The following is a 19,768-nucleotide window of genomic DNA, read 5'->3' on the forward strand; positions in this document are numbered from 1 at the left end:
AACAGGGCCGGGCTCCTCCCCCGGGCGGCGCTGAGCTGTGGTGGCGGCCGCCATTTCCTCCGGCCTCTGGGGGGCGCCCGGCATCAGGGAGAGCCGCCTTGGAGCCTCAGCAAGCTAAAGCATCCTCAATAAAGCCTAGGAAAGACGGGCTGGCCCAGCTTGGGCCGAGCTCAGCTCTGCTGGCACTGATATCACAACGAAATGTTGCAGGGCCTCAGGCTGTGTTGGGCTGTGGGCTAGGCACCCAGCTAGCGCTGAGGAGTGTGCCTTTCTTGGGTTGTTTTATAGCTCCAGGAGCTGCACAGCCTTGCTATCAACTCAAAACTGCTTATATCTGTCAATGGACATTTGAAAGAGTTGCTTAAGGGACCTTTTGAACACTTTTGTTCAAGTGTATCTCAATCTACAGCTAGCATTATTAAAGAACACTAGAAAAAGCTGAGACACCTCAGAATCACAGAATGACCCAGGTTGGAAGGGACCTCAAGGATCATGAAGCTCCAGCCCCCCTGCCTGGCAGTGCCACCAAACATACACATTTACTAGATCAGGTTGCCCAGGGCCCCATCCAACCTGGCCTTAAAGTTGCTCAGACAACTGCAAGCCGTACTAGGCAGCTTAATGCCTTCTGTAATGGGACTTTTATTTCAGGATCTGATCCAGCTGGAAGCCTTAACTGGAAGACTAGCACATTTGAAACAAGCGTGCTCTATAATAAAAGCAAGGAGGAAGCAACACGCTTTGAGAAAAACAACAGCCACCACACCATCACCACCAAAAATGGCAGCAGTTCCCTCCCTACTGATCTATTCTAGGTACAGGACCACAGTTAGAAAGGAGAAGTGAAAGCGCACAAACACAAGGATCTCACAGGAAAGAAAAAAAGATAACATTACAGTAACGAGATACACAAAGTATCTCAAACTTCGGAAGCATACAACTGTATTAGCTCCCAGACTGTAGATACTAAGGTTTACTGCTTCTGGTTGCTAAAATGAAGAACATGAGCAATGGGGGAACTCCTGCTCTCAGAACCATCTCTCCCCTCTAGGATCCCTGCCAATTCTGGTGATTTCCCATCCTGCCTCTCAGCTACACAACAGCAATTTTAAAGATAATTGAAGACCTTCAGCATATTGCAGACACTGCTCAGTCTTAACGCAGCCAAAAAGCAAAAGCAACGTGCCAACGGGACTGCTGATAGGAGATAGAGAAGGGAAAACTAAAAAGCAAAGCAAAACAAATCCAAACAAAAAAACACCACCAGCATTTCTTTCTTCCCCTTTAATTTCTTATGGTTGACAAACAGCAGCAAGGGAGATGGCCTGTAGACATTACTGACATTTGTAATGAGGGCAGGGCAGCCAAGATCTGTGCATCAAGACCATCTTATTAAGAAACTGCTGATGGGAACATTTCACCCAACTGGATCAAAAAACCTCTCAAGTCCCACGAGTTTCACAGACTGTGCTGAGGTACAGAAGATCCTTACATTCTGGTTATGGAATTCTGGTTACTTGAAAGCGTACACTAATTTACTTCTGAAATACATTACGTTTCTTTATCTTCCACGAGCTTAGAAGTCAGGAATTCGTGTGTTAGAACTGAATGACTTGTCTTTTTCTTGCTTGATTCTTCTGAACTATTTCCATAGAAACTTTGGCTTCATATAATGGGATCGGTTCATCCAGCTGAGGCCTAAAATGGAACAGAATGTCAGGCTGGTCTGCTGAGCACGCTCAGATCCATAGTAACATTCTAGGACTGCTGCTATAGCCTTTACTTTCATTATGTAAACTTTACTTCTTAAACACAAATGAACATTTTACAGCTTTGCCTGGAGTCACAAAAGAATGAAAGAGCCCTAAAGCAAATAGGAAGCAGAAGATAAATATATATCCTTCTTACAAGGAAAAGATGGTGGTGGGAAAGCTTTTGCTCTACAGCAGTACTGCTAGCCCATGTGAATAGAAAGGGTCTTCCACTCTCACCTCATTATGGGTCTATCTAATAACGCTGTCACTCTTCTTACAAAGGAATATCAGACAGACCTACTGTCTTTTACAGTCAACGCCATTTCTCGGTCAGACACGTTGCTGAGCAGCCAGATACATGCTCTTCCTCCACCAAGAAAAGAATGTGCTGCCTCTGCTAAATTTTGCCATCAGCAAAATCAGGGGTTTTACTAAGTTTCTCCAGGCTTAGCCCGCTACGTTACAAACAGGTCACAAACAGTTCCACGTAAGCTATTTGAGGCATCCTTCCCTCAACTTCTCAACATAGATCTGCTTTGCTGGCAAGAGATTTCTACTCCTTAGGCTCAATAATAAAAAAAGAGCAATCATCTCTCTTACCTGAAAACACTGCTTGATAATTTCTCCATTATATCTTCTAAGATGCGTATCTACGAGCTCTGTCAAGGTAACAGCGGATCTACAGATAAAAGTAGGGAGTGCAGCAGAGCTTATAAATTATTCTTGGAGCAACATTTTGCACCTTTAAGGAATCTCTGTGCTAAAGCAGAACATTTGTATGGATGCAAATAGATGATTTTGTATTTAGTGTTTACATGAAGAAATAATGTCCCTTCTTTCATTTTAAGAGCAACCAGGTTAACACTTGAAGCTCAAGCCATTTTAAAAAGATCAGATCATGATTTTTTCAGGTAAAGCATCAGTGCCATAGGGTAAAGAATTCCACAAAATGCAGAGCTATCAAAAAGCAGATTTTTTCCTTGCAGCTTTTAAAGAAGTGGTGATAAAAAGTGCTGTGGTTATTAGGGGAGACAACAGAAGATACATTTTAGTCAGCTGACTTTGAGTTCAACAAGAGTACCAAAAGATAACGCTATGTTTGATAACCTATATCCCATAAATAGACCCCTCATTGTGCCTGACCTTGCCTAATCTACTTTGCTTAGTTCAGTGGAGGAGGGGAGGACTTCCTCGCAGTATAGTCAGTCCTTGGACAAGCGTAATGACTTAATCCTCACCTGCCTCTGCTGTTCTGCTAAGCTGCAAAAGTGATTCAGCAGATCTCAATCTGCAGTGCAGAACAGGGAGGGTCCTTAAAGCCGCAACCATTCCAGGAAGCAACCCACTGAACACTGTCCCATCAGCAAAAAGCTCCAGGCCCACCTCCTTAAGGCCACACACCAGTAGTGCAAATGAAGGCAGCACACCTCTTTCCACACCCACATCTTCACTCAATTAAATGTTCTGCACATAACACTGCAGATGAGAGGCAGATTATGAAGCCAAAGCATTTTAATGTTTACAGTTAATCTGATTGCATTAAGATCTACAGGTGATACATCTAAACAGAAAAAATATATTTATATATCCACAATATTTTATGTACAATGTAAAAACCTGTAAAGCTTCACTTAATTGTCAGCCTCAAACAAAACCACTATTTTTTCCAGAATGCATTTTTGCCTTTCACCAGGACTTTTTACTTTCTACTTAGAAAGTATACACAGACTTGCTTTAAATACACAGTTTATACTGTAGTTATATTGCATGCTTCTCTGTGCTGACCTTAAGCCTGAGGTTACAGGAGGGAAGAGAAGATGATTCATTAGTTATTTTACCTGTTATATTTCCACCCATTCCTTAGCAGTCAGTATTTAAAGTTATCATCAAAAGGATATAGAGATACTTCCCCTGCTCTATATTGGACAAGTTCCATATCTCCTCATTCAGAAAGGAGACTGTGGCTCCTTTAAGAAACAAGGAATGACTGTCTGGAGGATCCAGCTTAAACAGAATGAAGAAGTATGTTATTTAGTTATATTTTCCTCTACAAGAATAAAGATTAAGTGGTTCATTTATATATATGGTTATAAAGCAAACGAACAGTACTTAATATCCAAGCTATTAACTCACTATGTTTGAGACAGGCGTTCCTAAATTGTCACAAAGGAAAATATATACAAAAAAAGCATTACTAATCCAGAACGCTTTTCATTTTCTGGGCATGAAAACCTTCTTACATGAAAACCGATGTCATTTAATAGCAAGTAGCCATTCAGCCACGTACTGCAGTATAAACAGACCTGCTGATTGATAGAGTCTCCCTACCTGAAGATTTCTCTCTGTTGTTATCCAGTTTCCTCCAACACCAAGAAGAGTGATGATATCGTGCTTATGAGGCAGTAACTGTGATTTTGAACTTGATTCATCTTCAGCACTATATAATTTTACTGGAAAAAATGAAAGGACATTCAAGCTCAGAAGAAAACAATCACTGTCCAAAATGAACTGCTTATCTGTTCCCATACTGAAAAACAGGCATCTTGGGGTTCTTTCATTCTCATGAACTAAGATAGGAAAGAGCTGCAATATATTCATCTGAATGCACAGGCTGCACGATGGCTGCCTGGAACAGGATTAGAATTCAGTTCTGTTGTTGGCCTCATGAGATAATCAGAGATAGCAGAAGATTCAGGAAATTCAATACAATCCACTTTTAAGATATTTCAGTGGGACTAAGATGTTCTTTAATTACTGCAGCCAGATACAGTAACTTCAGACTTCTCAGCTATTCCTGTTGTTTTAGAATGATGAACTAAGGAAGCGTAAACAACGATGTCACAGATCTACTGCTAAAAACCACTTCTTTGCAGCTCTAAGTAGAGAAGAAGCATTTCAGACCAATTTAGCTCTAATATTTTGAGATACTTTCACTAGAGGTAATACAAGGAGACCTTAACCAGATCTTTCTGAAGGAGGCCTGTTGAGTACAGATACATACATAAAATTACATCGGACCAAGTGATGACACAAAGTTCTGAGGTGATGTAACTTCCACATACACTACTTGGAAATCAGAGAAAACACTTCATGCTGGTCTGAGGGCCAGTTACATACCTCCAGCATCAGTTACGTACCTCCAGCATCTACAACAATATCCACGCCCAAGCCACCTGTTTCTTCCAAGCAGCTTTCTGCCACATCTATCTTTCCATTTGACACGTCGATCACCCGAGCTGGACAAAGCAATATATTCATCCGATTACAATAAAACCACAGAGTTTAGATTCACAGCAGAATGAACATTTCCCATCTTTGAGCAAGTCTGTAGCCAAATCAGAAAGCTCAATCAATAGTTCTTCATTTTCCAATGCAGGGAAAACCAACATGAAAACACTGATTAAATTTAATCCAGAAGTAAAACTTTACTCTTTCCTTTTTTCATGCACAGACGTCTGTATTTCTTCCTAACACAGAGTCTTGTCTTCAATATCAGAAGTAAATGCATAAAAGCCCAACAAGCTCAGTCACTAATGAGCTGCTGACTTGACTCTTCTGATGATTCCTGCAAGGCTTTAAATCTCATTATATCCATCTCTTTTTAAAATAATGCTTAGTAGCACCATCACCTATCTCATGGCATGGATAAACTGATTAAAGGTATCACCAAATGTATCACATCTTACAGATGGATATGAAAAGAAATGAAAGCATCAGGAAAAACAAGGAGTAGAAGCTAAGTTTCTTCTATAGAAACTATAAAAGCCAAAGACATCTCGACAAAATGACAACTGGAATAATGAAATTTAGAGGCCACTTCCAAAGCGTGATGGGTTAAACTTGAATTTGCAAAGTGCACTTACTCACTAAAGGCTGCCGCACACCTTCTTGAACTGAAGCACGGGGATGAGAAATGAAAAGAGAAGAAAAATTACAAGAAATCGATCATTAAGAAGAATACTTAGAAATAATCCTTTCCCACCTTTCTATTCAAATCGTAAGATGTATTCAAATTCTCAAATTCAATCATTTAATATTTTTCACTGCAATCAAACTATTGGGCCAAAACCAACAGACATAGTCATAACTTCATAGTAATTTGATACTAACGTTTCCTGTATTCAAATTAAAAACAAACAAAAAACCCCATAACCTTCCAATACTTGAAGGGAGTGTATAAACAGGAGGGGGAATGGCTGTTGATGAGGACAGATAGTGATAGGACAAGGGAGATGGTTTTAAACTGAGACAGGGGAGGTTTAGGTTAGAGATTAAGAGGAAGTTTTTCACTCATAGGGTGGTGATGCACTGGGACAGGTTGCCCAAGGAGGCTGTGGATGCCCCATCCCTGCAGGCATTCAAGGCCAGGCTGGATGTGGCTCTGGGCAGCCTGGGCTGGTATTAAGTGAGGTTTGGTGGTCCTGCCTGTGGCAATGGGGTTGGAGCCTCATTATCCTCGAGGTCCCTTCCAACCCAAGCCATTCTATGATGCATGTGTGTGTGGATGTATATATTTCCTATATATATATATATATGTATATATATATGTATCTTTTATTCTCTAATATTAACACATTATTTAATATTTTGTCTCTAGTCTGAAATGTGGGCATCAGCATACTTCCCTCCTTTGTACTGTTAATATATTTACTCCAAAGATTACTGAAAAAAAAAAAAAAGTAAAACATAAAAAAAAATCTATACACACAAATCTGCAGGGTTCTAAAAGGAACAATGACATTACCAACGCAACACTTGGCAGCTCCCTGCTGATGATCATTAAGGTCAGACAGCAAAAAACGCCTCTCTCTTTCCTGTTGTGCAAGAACCTCTGCACAGCACTCCACTTCCTGCTGCATTATCAGCACTCCAAAGCTACTACGGGAAGAGCCAAATGCTCATTTGATAGGCTGGAAATGAATCACTCCCCAACAGTGCAGATGTGTGTGAACGTGCAGCCCCAAAATGCACATGCTTACTATGTTGGCTCTGTGCTTCCACTGCCAGGTCTGTTCTCAGCAATCAGAAAGGAGTTCAAATTGACCGAACTCTGTTCTCTCAGTGTCTAAAGGACGGCTGTCTGGCTTATTTCATTGCTCTGCTACCTTATGATTCTTGAGCCAGCAGGGAGAACATAAGGACAATAGGAAGTGCGCCTGCATGTCAGCAATGCCTGGTTTTAGCAAGTCACTCAGACCTAGAGATGGAATTTGAGAATGGCTGTAATTCTCCACTTGGAAAACCAAGACTGCAAATAATTTTGCTAAGCAAAACAACAAAGGAGAAAGTAGTCAGAGACAACTGACATTGTCTTTTGAAATCAGATTTCAGTTTAACTTATATGTATATTTTCATGTGACTGTAATTTATGCTCTTACTGAGCCTTTTCCCACATCTCAAGTAGCATTCTTATTTTGAAGGAGAAAAAGAGAAAACGTGAAGTATCAGGATAGAAATAGAAGTCACAGGTGAATGCAAGTATTTTCTTCAATGCAAAGCTCGTTTAGCAAATGGGAAAGTCCAATGAAACATATGAGCATCCAACTACTGTAAAACATGCATCATTTTACAGCTACATCAGTACTTGAAATAGCTGCCACGCAACTTGATAAAATGCTACTGGAAGAAATTGGAGTCTGATTAAGAATTGATCTCAAGCATATAATTATACGTGAACTCTGGTTTGGGTACATAGATTACAGCCTGTGATACCTGTGATCTAGAAATGCTTTCTTCTTGTTCACAAGCAACAATTTTATCAAGTGAAAAGGTATTTGAGTGGCTGGGCCAAAAGTCAGCACGGTGTGAGATGGAAAGTACTCAGAGACAGTCATCGCCATAATGATGAATAATGGAGAATAAAAAATTAAATTAAAAATAAAAATCCCATTAAGTATGCCTGAAAGAGAATTTAAATATGTGCAGAGTGCAAAATAAGTTTTAAAACTATTTAATTAGACTATGATAAATCTGTGCTGCAGTTTTCAGCTGTTGAAATAAGCCTCCAAAGTAAAAGAATTTCAGGAAGTCCTCCTTGAGCTAAAACTTTAGTACTGAAGAACACAACTTACCCACAGCAGGTCTAAGCCTCTCCAGGTACTGCTTATCTTCAAGACTGTAGGCAGTAGATATTACTTTAGCTCCTCTATGCTGTGCTAATTGAATAGCTATTGTACCAAATGGCTGGAGACAAAAGAACAAACAAACAATGAAGAAGCAGATGGGCTTATTTACAGCAAGAATTCAAGAAAGGTTATACTGCAAGGACAGTCGGGAGAAGTCAGAAGAGCATCCAAATGTGAGACATTTAGTAAACTCTGAACCAAGAATGTGAATATTCACAGACCTGCTTCAGTTCCAAATGAAGCCAAAGAATCTTTTTCTCCTTGACCGAGAAGCTATGAATGCATTTAGGAGCTAACTGCTCCTCAACAAAACAGATTAAAAATCTTAAGTACTGTAACTGCAATTGTAACTTCCAGCTTTGCACTCGCTTGATTGTTGAAGGAAGCGGTGCAACCAAGAAAAAAGCTCCATCTGCATTTACATTAACAAATGTTGGCTGTGGCAAGCTCCACACTCCCATTATAAGTAAGGACCGCAGAAATGCTAATGGAATTATTTATATCTAAGAAAGTTAAAGAGCACGGGTGGGACAGGAATGAAAATGTAAGCTACTTTCCCCCAGTTACACCTGAAGGCTTAGCCTAACACTGTCAAAATAAAACAGCAGAAAAGCACTACCTCCTCACTGCCCACACAACGTGCAAGGATTGTATTGTTGGCTCAGCAGCTCACGTGGGAGGGCCCTTCCACTAATCCATTAAGCTAAGGGCACTGAGAGGACTAGAATAGAGTTTGATAAGCTTAGTGTGCAGTAAAAATTCCAATGTTTCTGGTGATAAGACAGTTGCTATGGCAGAGGCCATCCGTACTGAAACTGTTTTATTAGTACAGTTGTTACCTACACTCGCTCCATCCATGACAAGGACAGTTTTTCCAGGAGACACTTGTGAAAGGTAGTGTAAAGCTGTGTAAGCTCGGACACCATCACGAACAGTCCCCGCTGCTTCCACCCAACAAACTTTTTCTGGTTTATGAACTAAATGGCAGAAAGAAAGAAAAAAACAGATGCAGAAAAGAAAAAAAGCAACAAATTCCCAACATTTTACTTGAGATGGTAAAAGTGTTTTCCAGTTTCACCACGTGATTAAACGCCTACAGAGGTAGAACTAGTGGACAGCTTTGTAAATCAGAAATCCCGAAGTTCAAGCATCATTTTTAATGTAGGCAATTTATATGATTTAGCAGAGGGCTTGACAGTAAATAAGAAAATCACCATAGACCAGCCAAAAGTCTGGCATGGAACTGAACAGGCAAAGATCATCCTAACGAGGCACTAGAAAGGAAGACTTGAAAAGACTGGACTGCCCCTATAAGCTCTTTAGAACTGACAGTTAAGTCTGAACCAGAGAAGCTATGTAACAACATAAGCAATGCAATCACCCAACAACATTTAGGAAAAGAATTCTAGGAATTATCATCAGCACCATCTCTTTCGTGCCAGCTGATACTACCTAGCACAAAATAAAGCACTGACAGTTGAAAAAGGGGAGGAAAAAAAGAAGAAAAAGGCAAATGTATTCAGCCTGTAGCAAGTGCAAACAGTTATAAGACAGCAAAAGTTTCTATATTTGTACTTCTAAGTATTAGAAGGAACAAACCTTTTGCATCCCCATGAGTCCATTGCTTCCTTTGCAAAAACTGCCAAAGCCAGCCAGAAAGACTTTTTTCCCAAATTAACATGAACAAGTATCATTTACCCCACGTATATTAAAAAAAACAATGATGGAAATGATCTTTTATTGTATTTTAAACAGTAAATTAATGTTTTAGTATCAGAATAAATAAATTTAAAGGTGTCCCCTCCTAACTGTTGAAATCGAGATCATGGACAGTCATAGAAATGCAACACAAAGTTGAGCAAGAGGAGCTTACTCAAAATAACACACCAAGTGGTTGGGAGAAGGACAGAGATTGCTACATTCAGTGTTCCATACATAAAAACACTCTATGCCCAGGAAGTGGAAACTGGAAAGTCACAGCAGTTGAAAAGAATGTTTCAATACAGGGTTTTCCAGAATCCTCAATCCCTGAAAATTCCTTTCTCCAATTTATAGCCCCTTAATTGTATCCCATCTGGTTAGTATAGGCACAAGCGACGATCCTGGATTGGATCAAACTGAGGTAAAAATGCAAATTTTTTACTTAATTTTTTTTGACAGGTTTGAAAAAGAAGGAAAATAAAAGTGAAGTAACAAGAAGGGAAGTTAGAAGGGAATAAAAAGATGAGTCTGTTTGAATGGTTTAGGCAAAGCATCAACCCATTAAACGGTCACAGGAAAGAAAAAGGTTCTGAAAGTACATGGTATTCAGTGCTTTTATGAATAGGCAGAGTAGACAGGATGCCCGAATGCTGCTATAAAACATGCTTAAAAATTCAAATTACTTAGCTCCCTATTAGAAAAGCCAAACTGAATTCCAAAGCTATAGTAAGATATATCGGCAAAACATATAAGCTACATACCCAAATAATGCTCATGAACTAGAACAACTTCACAAAGACCAGACTCTTCAGAATCCAGGGGCAAAATTCCTGTGGAAAAGAAGATTAAATACAGACCTTTAATTTCAACTGACACTCAACAATAGCTGGGAAGCATCCTTGTTAGAAAAAAGATTTACTACAGGAAAAGATATTTCACTCCTGTGCTTCATCTTTACAGTATCTACATTGGATATTAAGGATGAACAGCTGTTTGATAAGTAGTGCTGTGAGACTGCACTGTTTAAAACCAAAGAAGAAGGTTTCCTCTCTTTTGGGGCCTAAAAATATTTAGTGCTGTTTTTCTTTTATCTTCCTCTTTCCAGAAATGTAATTTCGTTTCTTCTGTAGCTGCATTTGCAAACATTCGGTACTGAAGTATAAAAAAAACCCAATGTGGTCAACTTGGATAACCCCAGAAATCAGACAAAATGAGCCTGCTTTTCTCACGAACCCAGTACAGATTCCATGACCGATTCCATTCCCTTAATGTCAGATTGACACTTGAAGCAGCTCAGACGCCTCAAACGACTTTTCTGTATTTGAATAAGAACGAAATTTAATTTCACAAAGAAAATTAAAACAAAAATACCACAGAAACAAACAAAAACCTTAATGCCTTCACATGGTCACTTAAACCGCCACTTGTGCCACTTGGCTCTCTCAGACTCACAGACAGGTTTTCCGGGGTGTTTTTTCCTTAAATACTCACTGAAAGTGCATTCTTTCAGCCACCACAACAGGTGATGGAAACAAAGACTTTATAGCTCTCTGTAACTTCCTGAAAGGAGGCTGTAGTGAGCTGGGGGTTGGCCTCTTCTCTCATGTAATCGATGATAGAACTAGAGGGAATGGTTTTAAGCTGCACCAGGGGAGACCCAGGCTGGACATTAGGAAGTATTACTTCTCGGAAAGGGTAGTCAGGCATTGGAATGCACTGCCCAGGGAGGTGGTGGAGTCACTGACCATGGAGGTTTTCAATAAACGTTTGGATGTGGTGTTAAGGGATATGATTTAGCTGGTAAGTATCGGTAATGGTTGGACTAGATGATCTTGTAGGTCTTTTCCAACCTTGATAATTCTGTGATTCTGTGAAAATATTCAACAGATGCAGCGTATGTGAGTCAGATTCTTAACCAAATGAGCAATGCTGTTCACAATAGCGACACTATTCACACTTCATATTACAAAGCTTGAAAATGCTTGGCCATACTTGGGTTGCTTTAACAAAGTGAAGCCATTTCTGCATCCCATAATTGGAATACTATTTCCATCCTGTGAGAATTAGGCTTTCTAGGGTAAATTAACAATAATCACTCGTTCTGCTAAATCTGAAGCCAATCTCTGCATGGCTAACTGACACATGCATTTTATTTACAAGAATATGTGTGCCTAGTGTATATTCTTCAAGATTCAGCGGATGTAGTAGGATTACTACAGATCACATTAGCTGGAGACCTCAACTTCTGCCTCTAATAACCTAAAGCCATCCCTAAGAGAATATTTTCAGATTAAAATCTTCATTTACAGGAGCTGATTCATGTGCTGGCAGTTAGAACTTTGAAAATACATGTTCAGTTGTAGCCTTAGCAATGACTACAACCTCAGCCATTCATTATAAAACGATTCTTAATTGCACTAGCTGATCAAGCAAACAAGTGTTGACTTACCTGCTACTTCATCATCAGGCTGAAAGAAGGACACCTTTCTCCCAACTCATGGAGAATATGTGAACAGAAGAAAGAAGGTACCAGCATAAATATTCACAGCTGAAACCAAGCACGCGTTTGACAGCATTGCTTATCGCTAGCACGTACAATTAAAGATACCTAATGCTTGTTAAGAATGTACTAGTGAACAATGTACATTTTGTATTGAATATGCACAGACTGAAAATGAATCTTTCATTAGCACCCTGTTCCCAGTTAGATGCAAGCAGACACACGCATCAGAAACATCCAGTCTTTACTAATCAAAGATGGATATGCAGATAAATCACTGCTGAAGTTCCTGAATGCTCTCACTATTCCAACAAATACTTTTTACTGATTACATAAAGGTTGCTGCAGCATAGTTAAGACATTGAGATCTCAATATATTTTATTCAGAAAGCTGCAGTGCATTTTTTTTCTTAAATGCTCCAAAATGATATGCGAGCACTACAGTTCGGTTCCATTATTAATGTAAGGAAAGTCTCATTAACAAAACAAATAGTAGATCCTATTATTTATTTAACCTGGATTATTTATCCTGGATCATTAGGCTTTAATTCTTGCTCCACGCCCTCACAAGGAGATTGCACTGCTTACCTTCCAATACAACTCCAGAAATCTCTCGACCAACAGGCAGAAGCTCCTTCTGCAATTTCACTTCTGACAGCAGCTAAATGAAAATAATGGTTGTAACTTTCCTACCAGGGCTTAAGACTTGCACGTTTATTATGATCTTAAAAGCATTCGGTATTAAGAACATGAAAACTGGGCCAGTACCAAAACATTATTAGGGTTTAAAAAGACCAACCAAACAACCAAACAAAAAAGAACATGCACATTCCTCATTTAATATTAAAAACTTTATTTCTGCATTTAAATTTAGAAGTGCATAAAGGAAAAAAATAAATAAAAGACTGAGTCATGAGCTGACAAGCCAAACTGGGACTTAAAGTCAACATGCAGAGGATGATAAAAGGGTTTTACTGTAAGAACTCAAATGAAAACTGTGATCTTTCTCCATAAATTAGTAAACAAATTCAGGTGCCTTTTATTTAAAGAGATACAGAAGAACACCACATCAATCCTGCCCCTTGTTTCTCAGTGGTAAAGCCATATCCTCAGATGGCATAAATGGAATTGTGCCAGTTACCAGCTAAGGCATCGGCTTAGAACTTCAACGGAAACTGTAAACACCTCTGGCTTTTACAAAAACAAGCAAGCAAATACCTTTGTATCTATCCGGCTCAGTGCACAGGCTCTAACTTGTACTTTCACATCATTGTCTCCTGTAGGAGGAAGGTTTTCCTAGGACAAACAAACATACATCATACGATGTAACATGAAAGCACTAGTAGAACCCTTCTCAATCTCTTAAAAACACTATTCCACAGTCCTTGTTTCCTAGTCATAACAATAAATAGTTTTTAATGAAAAAGAAATTGATACCACATTGAATTTACAACAGCATTTTGAGCAGATGTACAACCTGAACACAAGACCTTTCTGATTTTCCACTGTTACCGAAGCAATTTTTTCTCCCCTGTAAGTTAAATATTAGATTCTTACCCCAAACAATTTTAATATGTAGTTACCCATCTAGCAAATATAAGGGGGCAGATTTATAATATTACAACTACGCTGTGGGAGTGATGGAGAATTTAAAGATAATTTTGACATGAGTCTGAGATACTGGGCTGTTTATATTGAGGTAAAGGTTCCTAGTCCCTGTGATGTAAATAAAACTGCATCAATAAGGACTGGTGCTGAGTCCCACATCTAATATACAAGAAAGTCTAACAAAACCTCCTTGACTATCCCAACTTCTGGTTTTGGCAGTGAGACCTGCACTGATCTCAAGCAGTTGAGTAGTGCTAATTTAAAACGTTTAATTAGCTACACTGAGTTCTGAGCTGCTGACTTTGTGCAGTTTTTAAAAGAGCTATGTAAATTACTGAAGGCAAAATCATCTATTTCCATCACAGACTGCAGTCTGTGATGTAAACTTCTGTTGGGATTGAAAGCAAAACCACGCACCAGAAAGCTCTTAGAGCTTTGTTTCTACAAAGCGTTTCTTTCTAAGTGTTTAAGCTTCCTTATATTTATTTATATAATCTATCCCAACACACAGCTGCTGCTCTTCTCCAAGGCTTAGCAAGGTGAAGGGGAACTTCAGGAAGAGGAATATTGAGCTGCATGTTTTCCTCACCACTGCTCAGTTAAACACATGGATGTATTGCATGTATGGCATATTTAGTTCAGTGAACCAAAGTACTGTCACAATGCACATAGTAAAATTGCTTTTCTTTAGGAAAAGATAACAAGAATACAAACCTTGGGAACAAGAAGAGGCAATGAAATGTTTGTGCTGTGAACTTGTTAATGACTTCATAACTTAAATATGTCAATATTATAATTTGACCAAGCACCATTTAAGGTACTTTGCTATGTAAATTCTTTATCCAAACTACTGCCTTCTTGTTACCCAGCTGCTGTTCCATTAACATTTCCTCAGTCAACTGGTTTTTCTTCTTACTTTTTTCCCCCAAAATTTATTTCTACTTAGGATCAGGTTTCCCTATGAGGAGAGACTTAGGGAACTGGGTCTGTTTAGCCTTGAGAAAAGAAGGCTGAGAGGGGATTTGATCCAAGTTTATAAATACCTGAGGTGTGGGAGCCATAGTGGTGAGGCTGGTCTCTTTTCAGTAGTGTGTGGGGACAGGACTAGGGGTAATGGGATGAAAGTACAGCATAGGAAGTTCTGCATGAATGTGTGGAAGAACTTCTTTATGGTGAGGGTGACGGAGCACTGGAACAGGCTGCCCAGGGAGGTGGTGGAGTCTCCTTCTCTGGAGATATTTAAGACTCGCCTGGACGCCTACCTGTGTGACGTGGTGTAGGGAGCCTGCTTTGGCAGGGGGGTTGGACTCGATGATCTCTAGAGGTCCTTTCCAACCCCTACAATTCTGTGATTCCACAGCACTGCTCATGGTACAAGTATCTGCAGAATTGGCTCCTACATGAAGAGCTTAAAATAAGTAAGCAGGCAGAAAAGTAATATATACAGGACTGCAGCTTGAAGATCTAACTTAACTTACTTATGACTATACCAGAGCTGCTGGGTTTGCCTGTTGGCAGCATCTATGTCTATTTCCATCCTCCTTCAGTGTTGGAGCTGGTAATCATGAAGCCACCACATAGATCTAAGCTAACCTGTAAAAACTACTAGTTCTCAGCTGGGTAAGTAAGCTGATGTATATCACCTTATAACTGCATAACTCTTAGAACCATTAAAAGGAAAAGACCAAAGGTGTGTTGCTGAGAGGTGAAAAAACCTTTTCAGCTAAAGCACTATCTAATAATTAGCATAAGTGGATTTAAGATTGCTCACTGAATATGCATCTCGTGGTATCATAATCAGCCATCTTATTACATCCTTCTCTTCCAGCAACTCATTAAACGGGCTTCATTACTGTGATTTTACATCTACTCAAGCAAGATTCTTATCAGGGCTATGTTGTTTCATCTTGATATATGGCTCATAGGTATACTTAGCTACCTGTGCTACATAAACATACATAAGTATCTGCAGCAATTTATTTCGTATCCGTAAGAGATTCGTTTAAAAATCATGGGTTCACATCTTCAAAACCACATAAGCATTCTTCTATATTCAGACACTCATATTGCATCAATGTACACGTGTTGGTATCCTGTTTAAGTCTTATGCCACCAACTTCCACGTACACTTAATTAATGCTTACATCAAACTGACAAAGACTGTTCAGCACAATAGCTTCAACTACATCTGACAGAAAAGTAGTTGTCTTCTAGTTCTTTCAAGTTGTAGAAAGATAGGTTAGCTAAACAGAGGAGAACTATCAATGCTTCTAAAAGAAAGGCTGCGCTGTGATTTCAGTCCCTAAACAGAGCAAAGAACTTAACAGCAGGGACACTTTAAACTTGGTAAACTTCTCAAGCTACATTTCTACTTTTTCAATAACTAGAAAATCCACTCAAGAAATGGGAGTATAAAATAAATGAACTCCAGCTTTGCAGCAATGCAATAAAAGCTGTTTTTAAACTGCAGACAGCAAAACTGCAGACAGAAACGTAGCACAGCCCTTGCCAAGTGCTGCATCATGATGGTAAAATACTTATCTCCTACCTTCATTTACCTGCCTGCACAAGGCTAACACCGGTCCTTTTAAGTTTCACTCCCTTCTTCCACTGAATGATTAATTGTGTCGTTATGATCAGAACTCACTCTTTCCTGGAAGATAAAGGTCACTTCCTCTCCGGATGAATTCTGCTGACAATACAAGGCCTTCATGGTGACCTGGAAAAAGGACACAGTAACTGTAATCACGCAGCAAGTACAGAGAAAATAAGCAACTAAAGCATTACATTAATTTCTAAGCAGAATAACGATTGTTTGCAAGCAACAGAGACACGATGAGTCTTAAAATACATTTTAGAACAGATAAAGCATGATAGAATCACAGAACCATAGAGTGGCTCGGGTTGGAAGGGGCCTCAAAGTCCACACCTCTACAATACTTGCCGTGGGCAGGGCTGCCCCCCACCAGCTCAGGCTGCCCAGGGCCCCATCCAACCTGGCCTTGAGCGTCTGCAGGGAAGGGGCACCACAGCTTCTATGGGCAGCTGTGCCAATGCCTCAACTGTTACCCTATAACACATTGTCTCAATGTCATCGTCAACAGTGCAGCAAATGGTGGGGACTGAGATGTACTGCAGAAGGCAACGGATGATGTGTTAGCCCAGCAGTAGATGGGGAGCTTGCCAGCCAGCTGAAAGGAATACAGCTTGAGTAGCTCAGATAAAGGCAGCACAAGGGGAAATAAAACTGCTGCAGGGATACCAGGAACCTCGCACATAACAAGAATCACAAGTTGGGTTTTTGCCCTCCTCTCCCAGCTCCTCTAGCACACGTTGCTCTAGACAAAGAAGAATCTTTTTGCAAACAGCTTTCTTCAGGTTCCGTGGGGAAGGAAAGCACAGACAGACACGGAGACAGCCCGGCATCACATTGGCACACACCACCCGGGCCCACCACAGTCATTTCTGTCACAACCAAGTGCCCTTCACGGAATCACAGAATTACAGAACAACCCGGGTTGGAAGGGACCTCAAGGATCATGTAGTTCCAACCCCCCTGCCTGGCAGGGCCACCAAACATACACATTGCCCAGGGCCCCGTCCAACCTGGTCTTGAACACCTCCAAGGACGGGGCATCCACAACCTCCCTGGGCAGCCTGTTCCAGGGCCTCACCACTCTCCTAGTGAAGAACTTCCCCCTAACATCCAACCTAAATCTTCCCTCTTTTAACTTAAAACCATTTCCCCGTGTCCTGCTATTGTCCCTCTCCGGGTACCCGCCCCTCGGGCCGCCAAACACCGCCGGTATCCCCATCAGTATCTCCACACGGCTCCCACACCAGCCCCCCAAGCACAGCCGGGTCTCCAGCCCCACCCGCAGCTGCTGCCCGTCAGACACAGCCGCTCCCTCCCGCTCCCGCCGCCCAGCCGCCCGTTGCCATGACAAACCGTCGCTTCCGCCGCGCTCCCACCTCGGCACCCTCTGGAGAGCGCGGGTCACGCCCTCACGCTCCGCCCCGCCGCAGCGAGCAGCTTCGCGATTGGACGCTCGGCGTGAAAGCGGGAACAGGATTGGCTAGGTTAGCTGTCACTCACCTCCGGCGGGGAGAAGGCGTGGGCCGTAGCTCTGCTCACGCTGCAGCCAGCAGTGAGGAGAACGAGGCGGCGCTGAACTGATCCCGCAGCACAAAGCCGCGCCTCCCCGCCCCTCTCCCCGCCCCTCGGGTGCGTCCCACCGCAGCCGTGTGGGGAGCGGGCCCAGCCGCCCTCGTCCCCGTCTCTCTCCTCACACCGACCCCCTGGGCGCGGAGGCGGAGTCTGCGCGGCGCTCGCAGCCCTTGATAGTGGGCGCCCTCCTGCCCGTCACGGGGCCGCGGCCGCGCGTCACTACGGCGGCTGCGAGGGCGAGCGCCGTGCGGGCTCCTCCCCTCAGCGCCCGGCAGACGGCGGCTGAGGAGGCAGCGGGAGGGGATGGTGCGCCTGGCGGAGGCGGTGGCGGGCGCCGCTCCGGCTCCTCCATCCCCCCCGCCGTCGCCATGGGTGTGAGCGGGGCCCGGCGGCCCGCGCAGATATGAGGTACGGGCTGAGGGGGGTGGGACCGCCTCGCTTCCAGCCGCCGGTTCTCGCTCCGTCGCGGTGGGGTCGGCGTTGCCCCCGGCCCCGCGGCGCCTCCGCCCGATGCGGCCGGGCTGACACGCGCCTCGCTGCCCCCTTCGTCCTCCGTGTCCCCCGCGCGGTGCCTGGAGCCCACCGAGCGGCCGCTGCCCGCCGGCTTCTCTCTATCTATCTTTTTTTCCTCTCTTTTATTTTTAAAATTTATTTATTTATTTTATTTATGTTTTATTTGTTCTCCCCGCTGCGGCGGTGTCTGGGCGTTGGGAAGCGGGGCGATGCGGTGCCGGTTGGCGTGTGCGCGGCTCGGTCATACGGCAGCCATCGCGCCTCGCTTTGCAGGGGGGGCCGGGGGCAGCGTCTCTCCGCTCACGGAGAGGGACTGCGGGGGGAGCACGGCGCTGCTCCGTCCATCGTTTCTCGTTGCCGCCGGTAACTTTCCGGGTTGGTTTTCCTTTTGTTCTGATTCAGCCTCTCCGTTATTTGGGATGGAACGGTGATTCGGCTCGTGTTTTGAACTCGGCTTTCCCCGTGGGGCGTGGGTGTTGTGATAAGGAAACCGGTTCTATGGATGTGAGTAAGGGAGCGTTTGTTGAATGAATACTTTTTTTTCCCGTTAAAAGAAGTGGTATCCCGAATGTGACGGTGCGGTGCTCCTTAGGGCAAGGAAACAGCATGTTCTCCTATGCCATTCTTTCCCCCATTGGATGTCAGGAAAAGGTTCTTCACCAAAGGTGAAGGGCTGCGGGCACGACCCCGAGTGCAGGAGTTGAAGGAGCATTTGGACAAAGCTTTCAGATGAAGGGTTTGATTTTGGGTGGTGCTGTGTGGAGCCCACAGTTTGACTCAGTGGTCCAGAGGAGGGCCATGAAGATGATCAGGGGGCTGGAGCACCTCCCCTATGAGGACAGGCTGAGGGAGATGGGTTTGTTCAGCCTGGAGAAGAGAAGGTTGCGGGGTGACCTCATTGCAGCCTTTCAGTACCTGAAGGGAACTTACTCCCAGGAGGGGAGTAAACTCTTCGAAAGGGCTGACAATAGCAGGACACGGGGAAATGGATCCAAGTTGAAGGAGTTGATTTAGGTTGGATGTTAGGGGGAAGTTCTTCACTAGGAGAGTGGTTAGGCCCTTGGAACAGGCTGCCCAGGGAGGTTGTGGATGCCCCGTCCTTGGAGGTGTTCAAGACCAGGTTGGACGGGGCCCTGGGCAACCTGATCTAGTAAAGGTGTATGTTTGGTGGCCCTGCCAGGCAGGGGGGTTGGAACTACATCATCCTTGAGGTCCCTTCCAACCCGGGTCATTCTGTGACTCTGTGATATGGGTCCCTTCTAATTCAGGATCCTGCCCTATAGCTGTAAGGTACGTTGCTTGTTCATATCTCATATGGCAATATATGCTTAAGGTGATAGTTAAGTATTTTAACACAAAAGTATTTCAAGGAAACCTCCAGATACGTGCAATTTCTCCT

General features: G+C 42.6%; 2 protein-coding genes across 25 annotated transcripts in view; one reads left to right on the top strand and one right to left on the bottom strand.

Annotated features, from left to right (window-relative positions):
* Nucleotides 1-1,269: 1,269 nt before the first annotated feature.
* On the bottom strand, nucleotides 1,270-18,041 carry LOC107323132 (ferry endosomal RAB5 effector complex subunit 4). Of its 11 annotated transcripts, none has more exons than XM_085528742.1 (14): nucleotides 17,785-18,041; nucleotides 16,336-16,407; nucleotides 13,299-13,376; nucleotides 12,669-12,741; nucleotides 12,030-12,074; nucleotides 10,342-10,410; nucleotides 8,723-8,856; nucleotides 7,826-7,937; nucleotides 5,618-5,647; nucleotides 4,892-4,990; nucleotides 4,083-4,204; nucleotides 3,653-3,758; nucleotides 2,355-2,400; nucleotides 1,270-1,698 (listed from the first exon to the last, which is right to left on the bottom strand). In XM_085528742.1, exons 2-14 carry the CDS (start codon nucleotides 16,399-16,401, stop codon nucleotides 1,599-1,601), a joined length of 1,080 nt encoding a protein of 359 aa, XP_085384868.1. In that variant the 5' UTR covers nucleotides 16,402-16,407; nucleotides 17,785-18,041; the 3' UTR covers nucleotides 1,270-1,598. The 11 variants fall into 11 exon arrangements, with proteins under 11 accessions (XP_085384868.1, XP_085384822.1, XP_085384825.1 ...); XM_085528696.1 differs by lacking the exon at nucleotides 17,785-18,041 and adding an exon at nucleotides 17,638-17,759; XM_085528699.1 differs by lacking the exon at nucleotides 17,785-18,041 and adding an exon at nucleotides 17,661-17,722.
* An 88-nt stretch (nucleotides 18,042-18,129) lies between these two features.
* Nucleotides 18,130-19,768, top strand: part of LOC146762588 (intersectin-1-like) — a 69,497-nt gene continuing 67,858 nt past the window's right edge. For 12 of the 14 annotated variants that reach the window (XM_085528582.1, XM_085528605.1, XM_085528625.1 and 9 more), the window contains exon 1: nucleotides 18,130-18,264. The gene's annotated coding sequence lies outside the window, so the exon portion shown is untranslated. Of the gene's footprint in view, nucleotides 18,265-18,771; nucleotides 18,874-19,768 lie in introns of those variants that run through there. The other 2 variants (XM_085528589.1, XM_085528610.1) reach the window with 1 other exon arrangement.

Source organism: Coturnix japonica, chromosome 1, assembly GCF_054131305.1.
Source record: "Coturnix japonica strain WE chromosome 1, WE-NBRP24, whole genome shotgun sequence".
Lineage (NCBI taxonomy): Eukaryota > Metazoa > Chordata > Aves > Galliformes > Phasianidae > Coturnix > Coturnix japonica.

Bases quoted from the DNA above. Each gene is read 5' to 3' on its own strand.
- LOC107323132 (XM_085528742.1), bottom strand. From the start codon at position 16,401: ATGAAGGCCTTGTATTGTCAGCAGAATTCATCCGGAGAGGAAGTGACC. The intron at 13,377-16,335 runs GTGAGTTCTGAT...TGTTTGTCCTAG, and splicing joins CCTTTATCTTCCAGGAAAGA to GAAAACCTTCCTCCTACAGG. The intron at 7,938-8,722 runs GTAGGTAACAAC...TTTTGTCTCCAG, and splicing joins TTGTCATGGATGGAGCGAGT to CCATTTGGTACAATAGCTAT.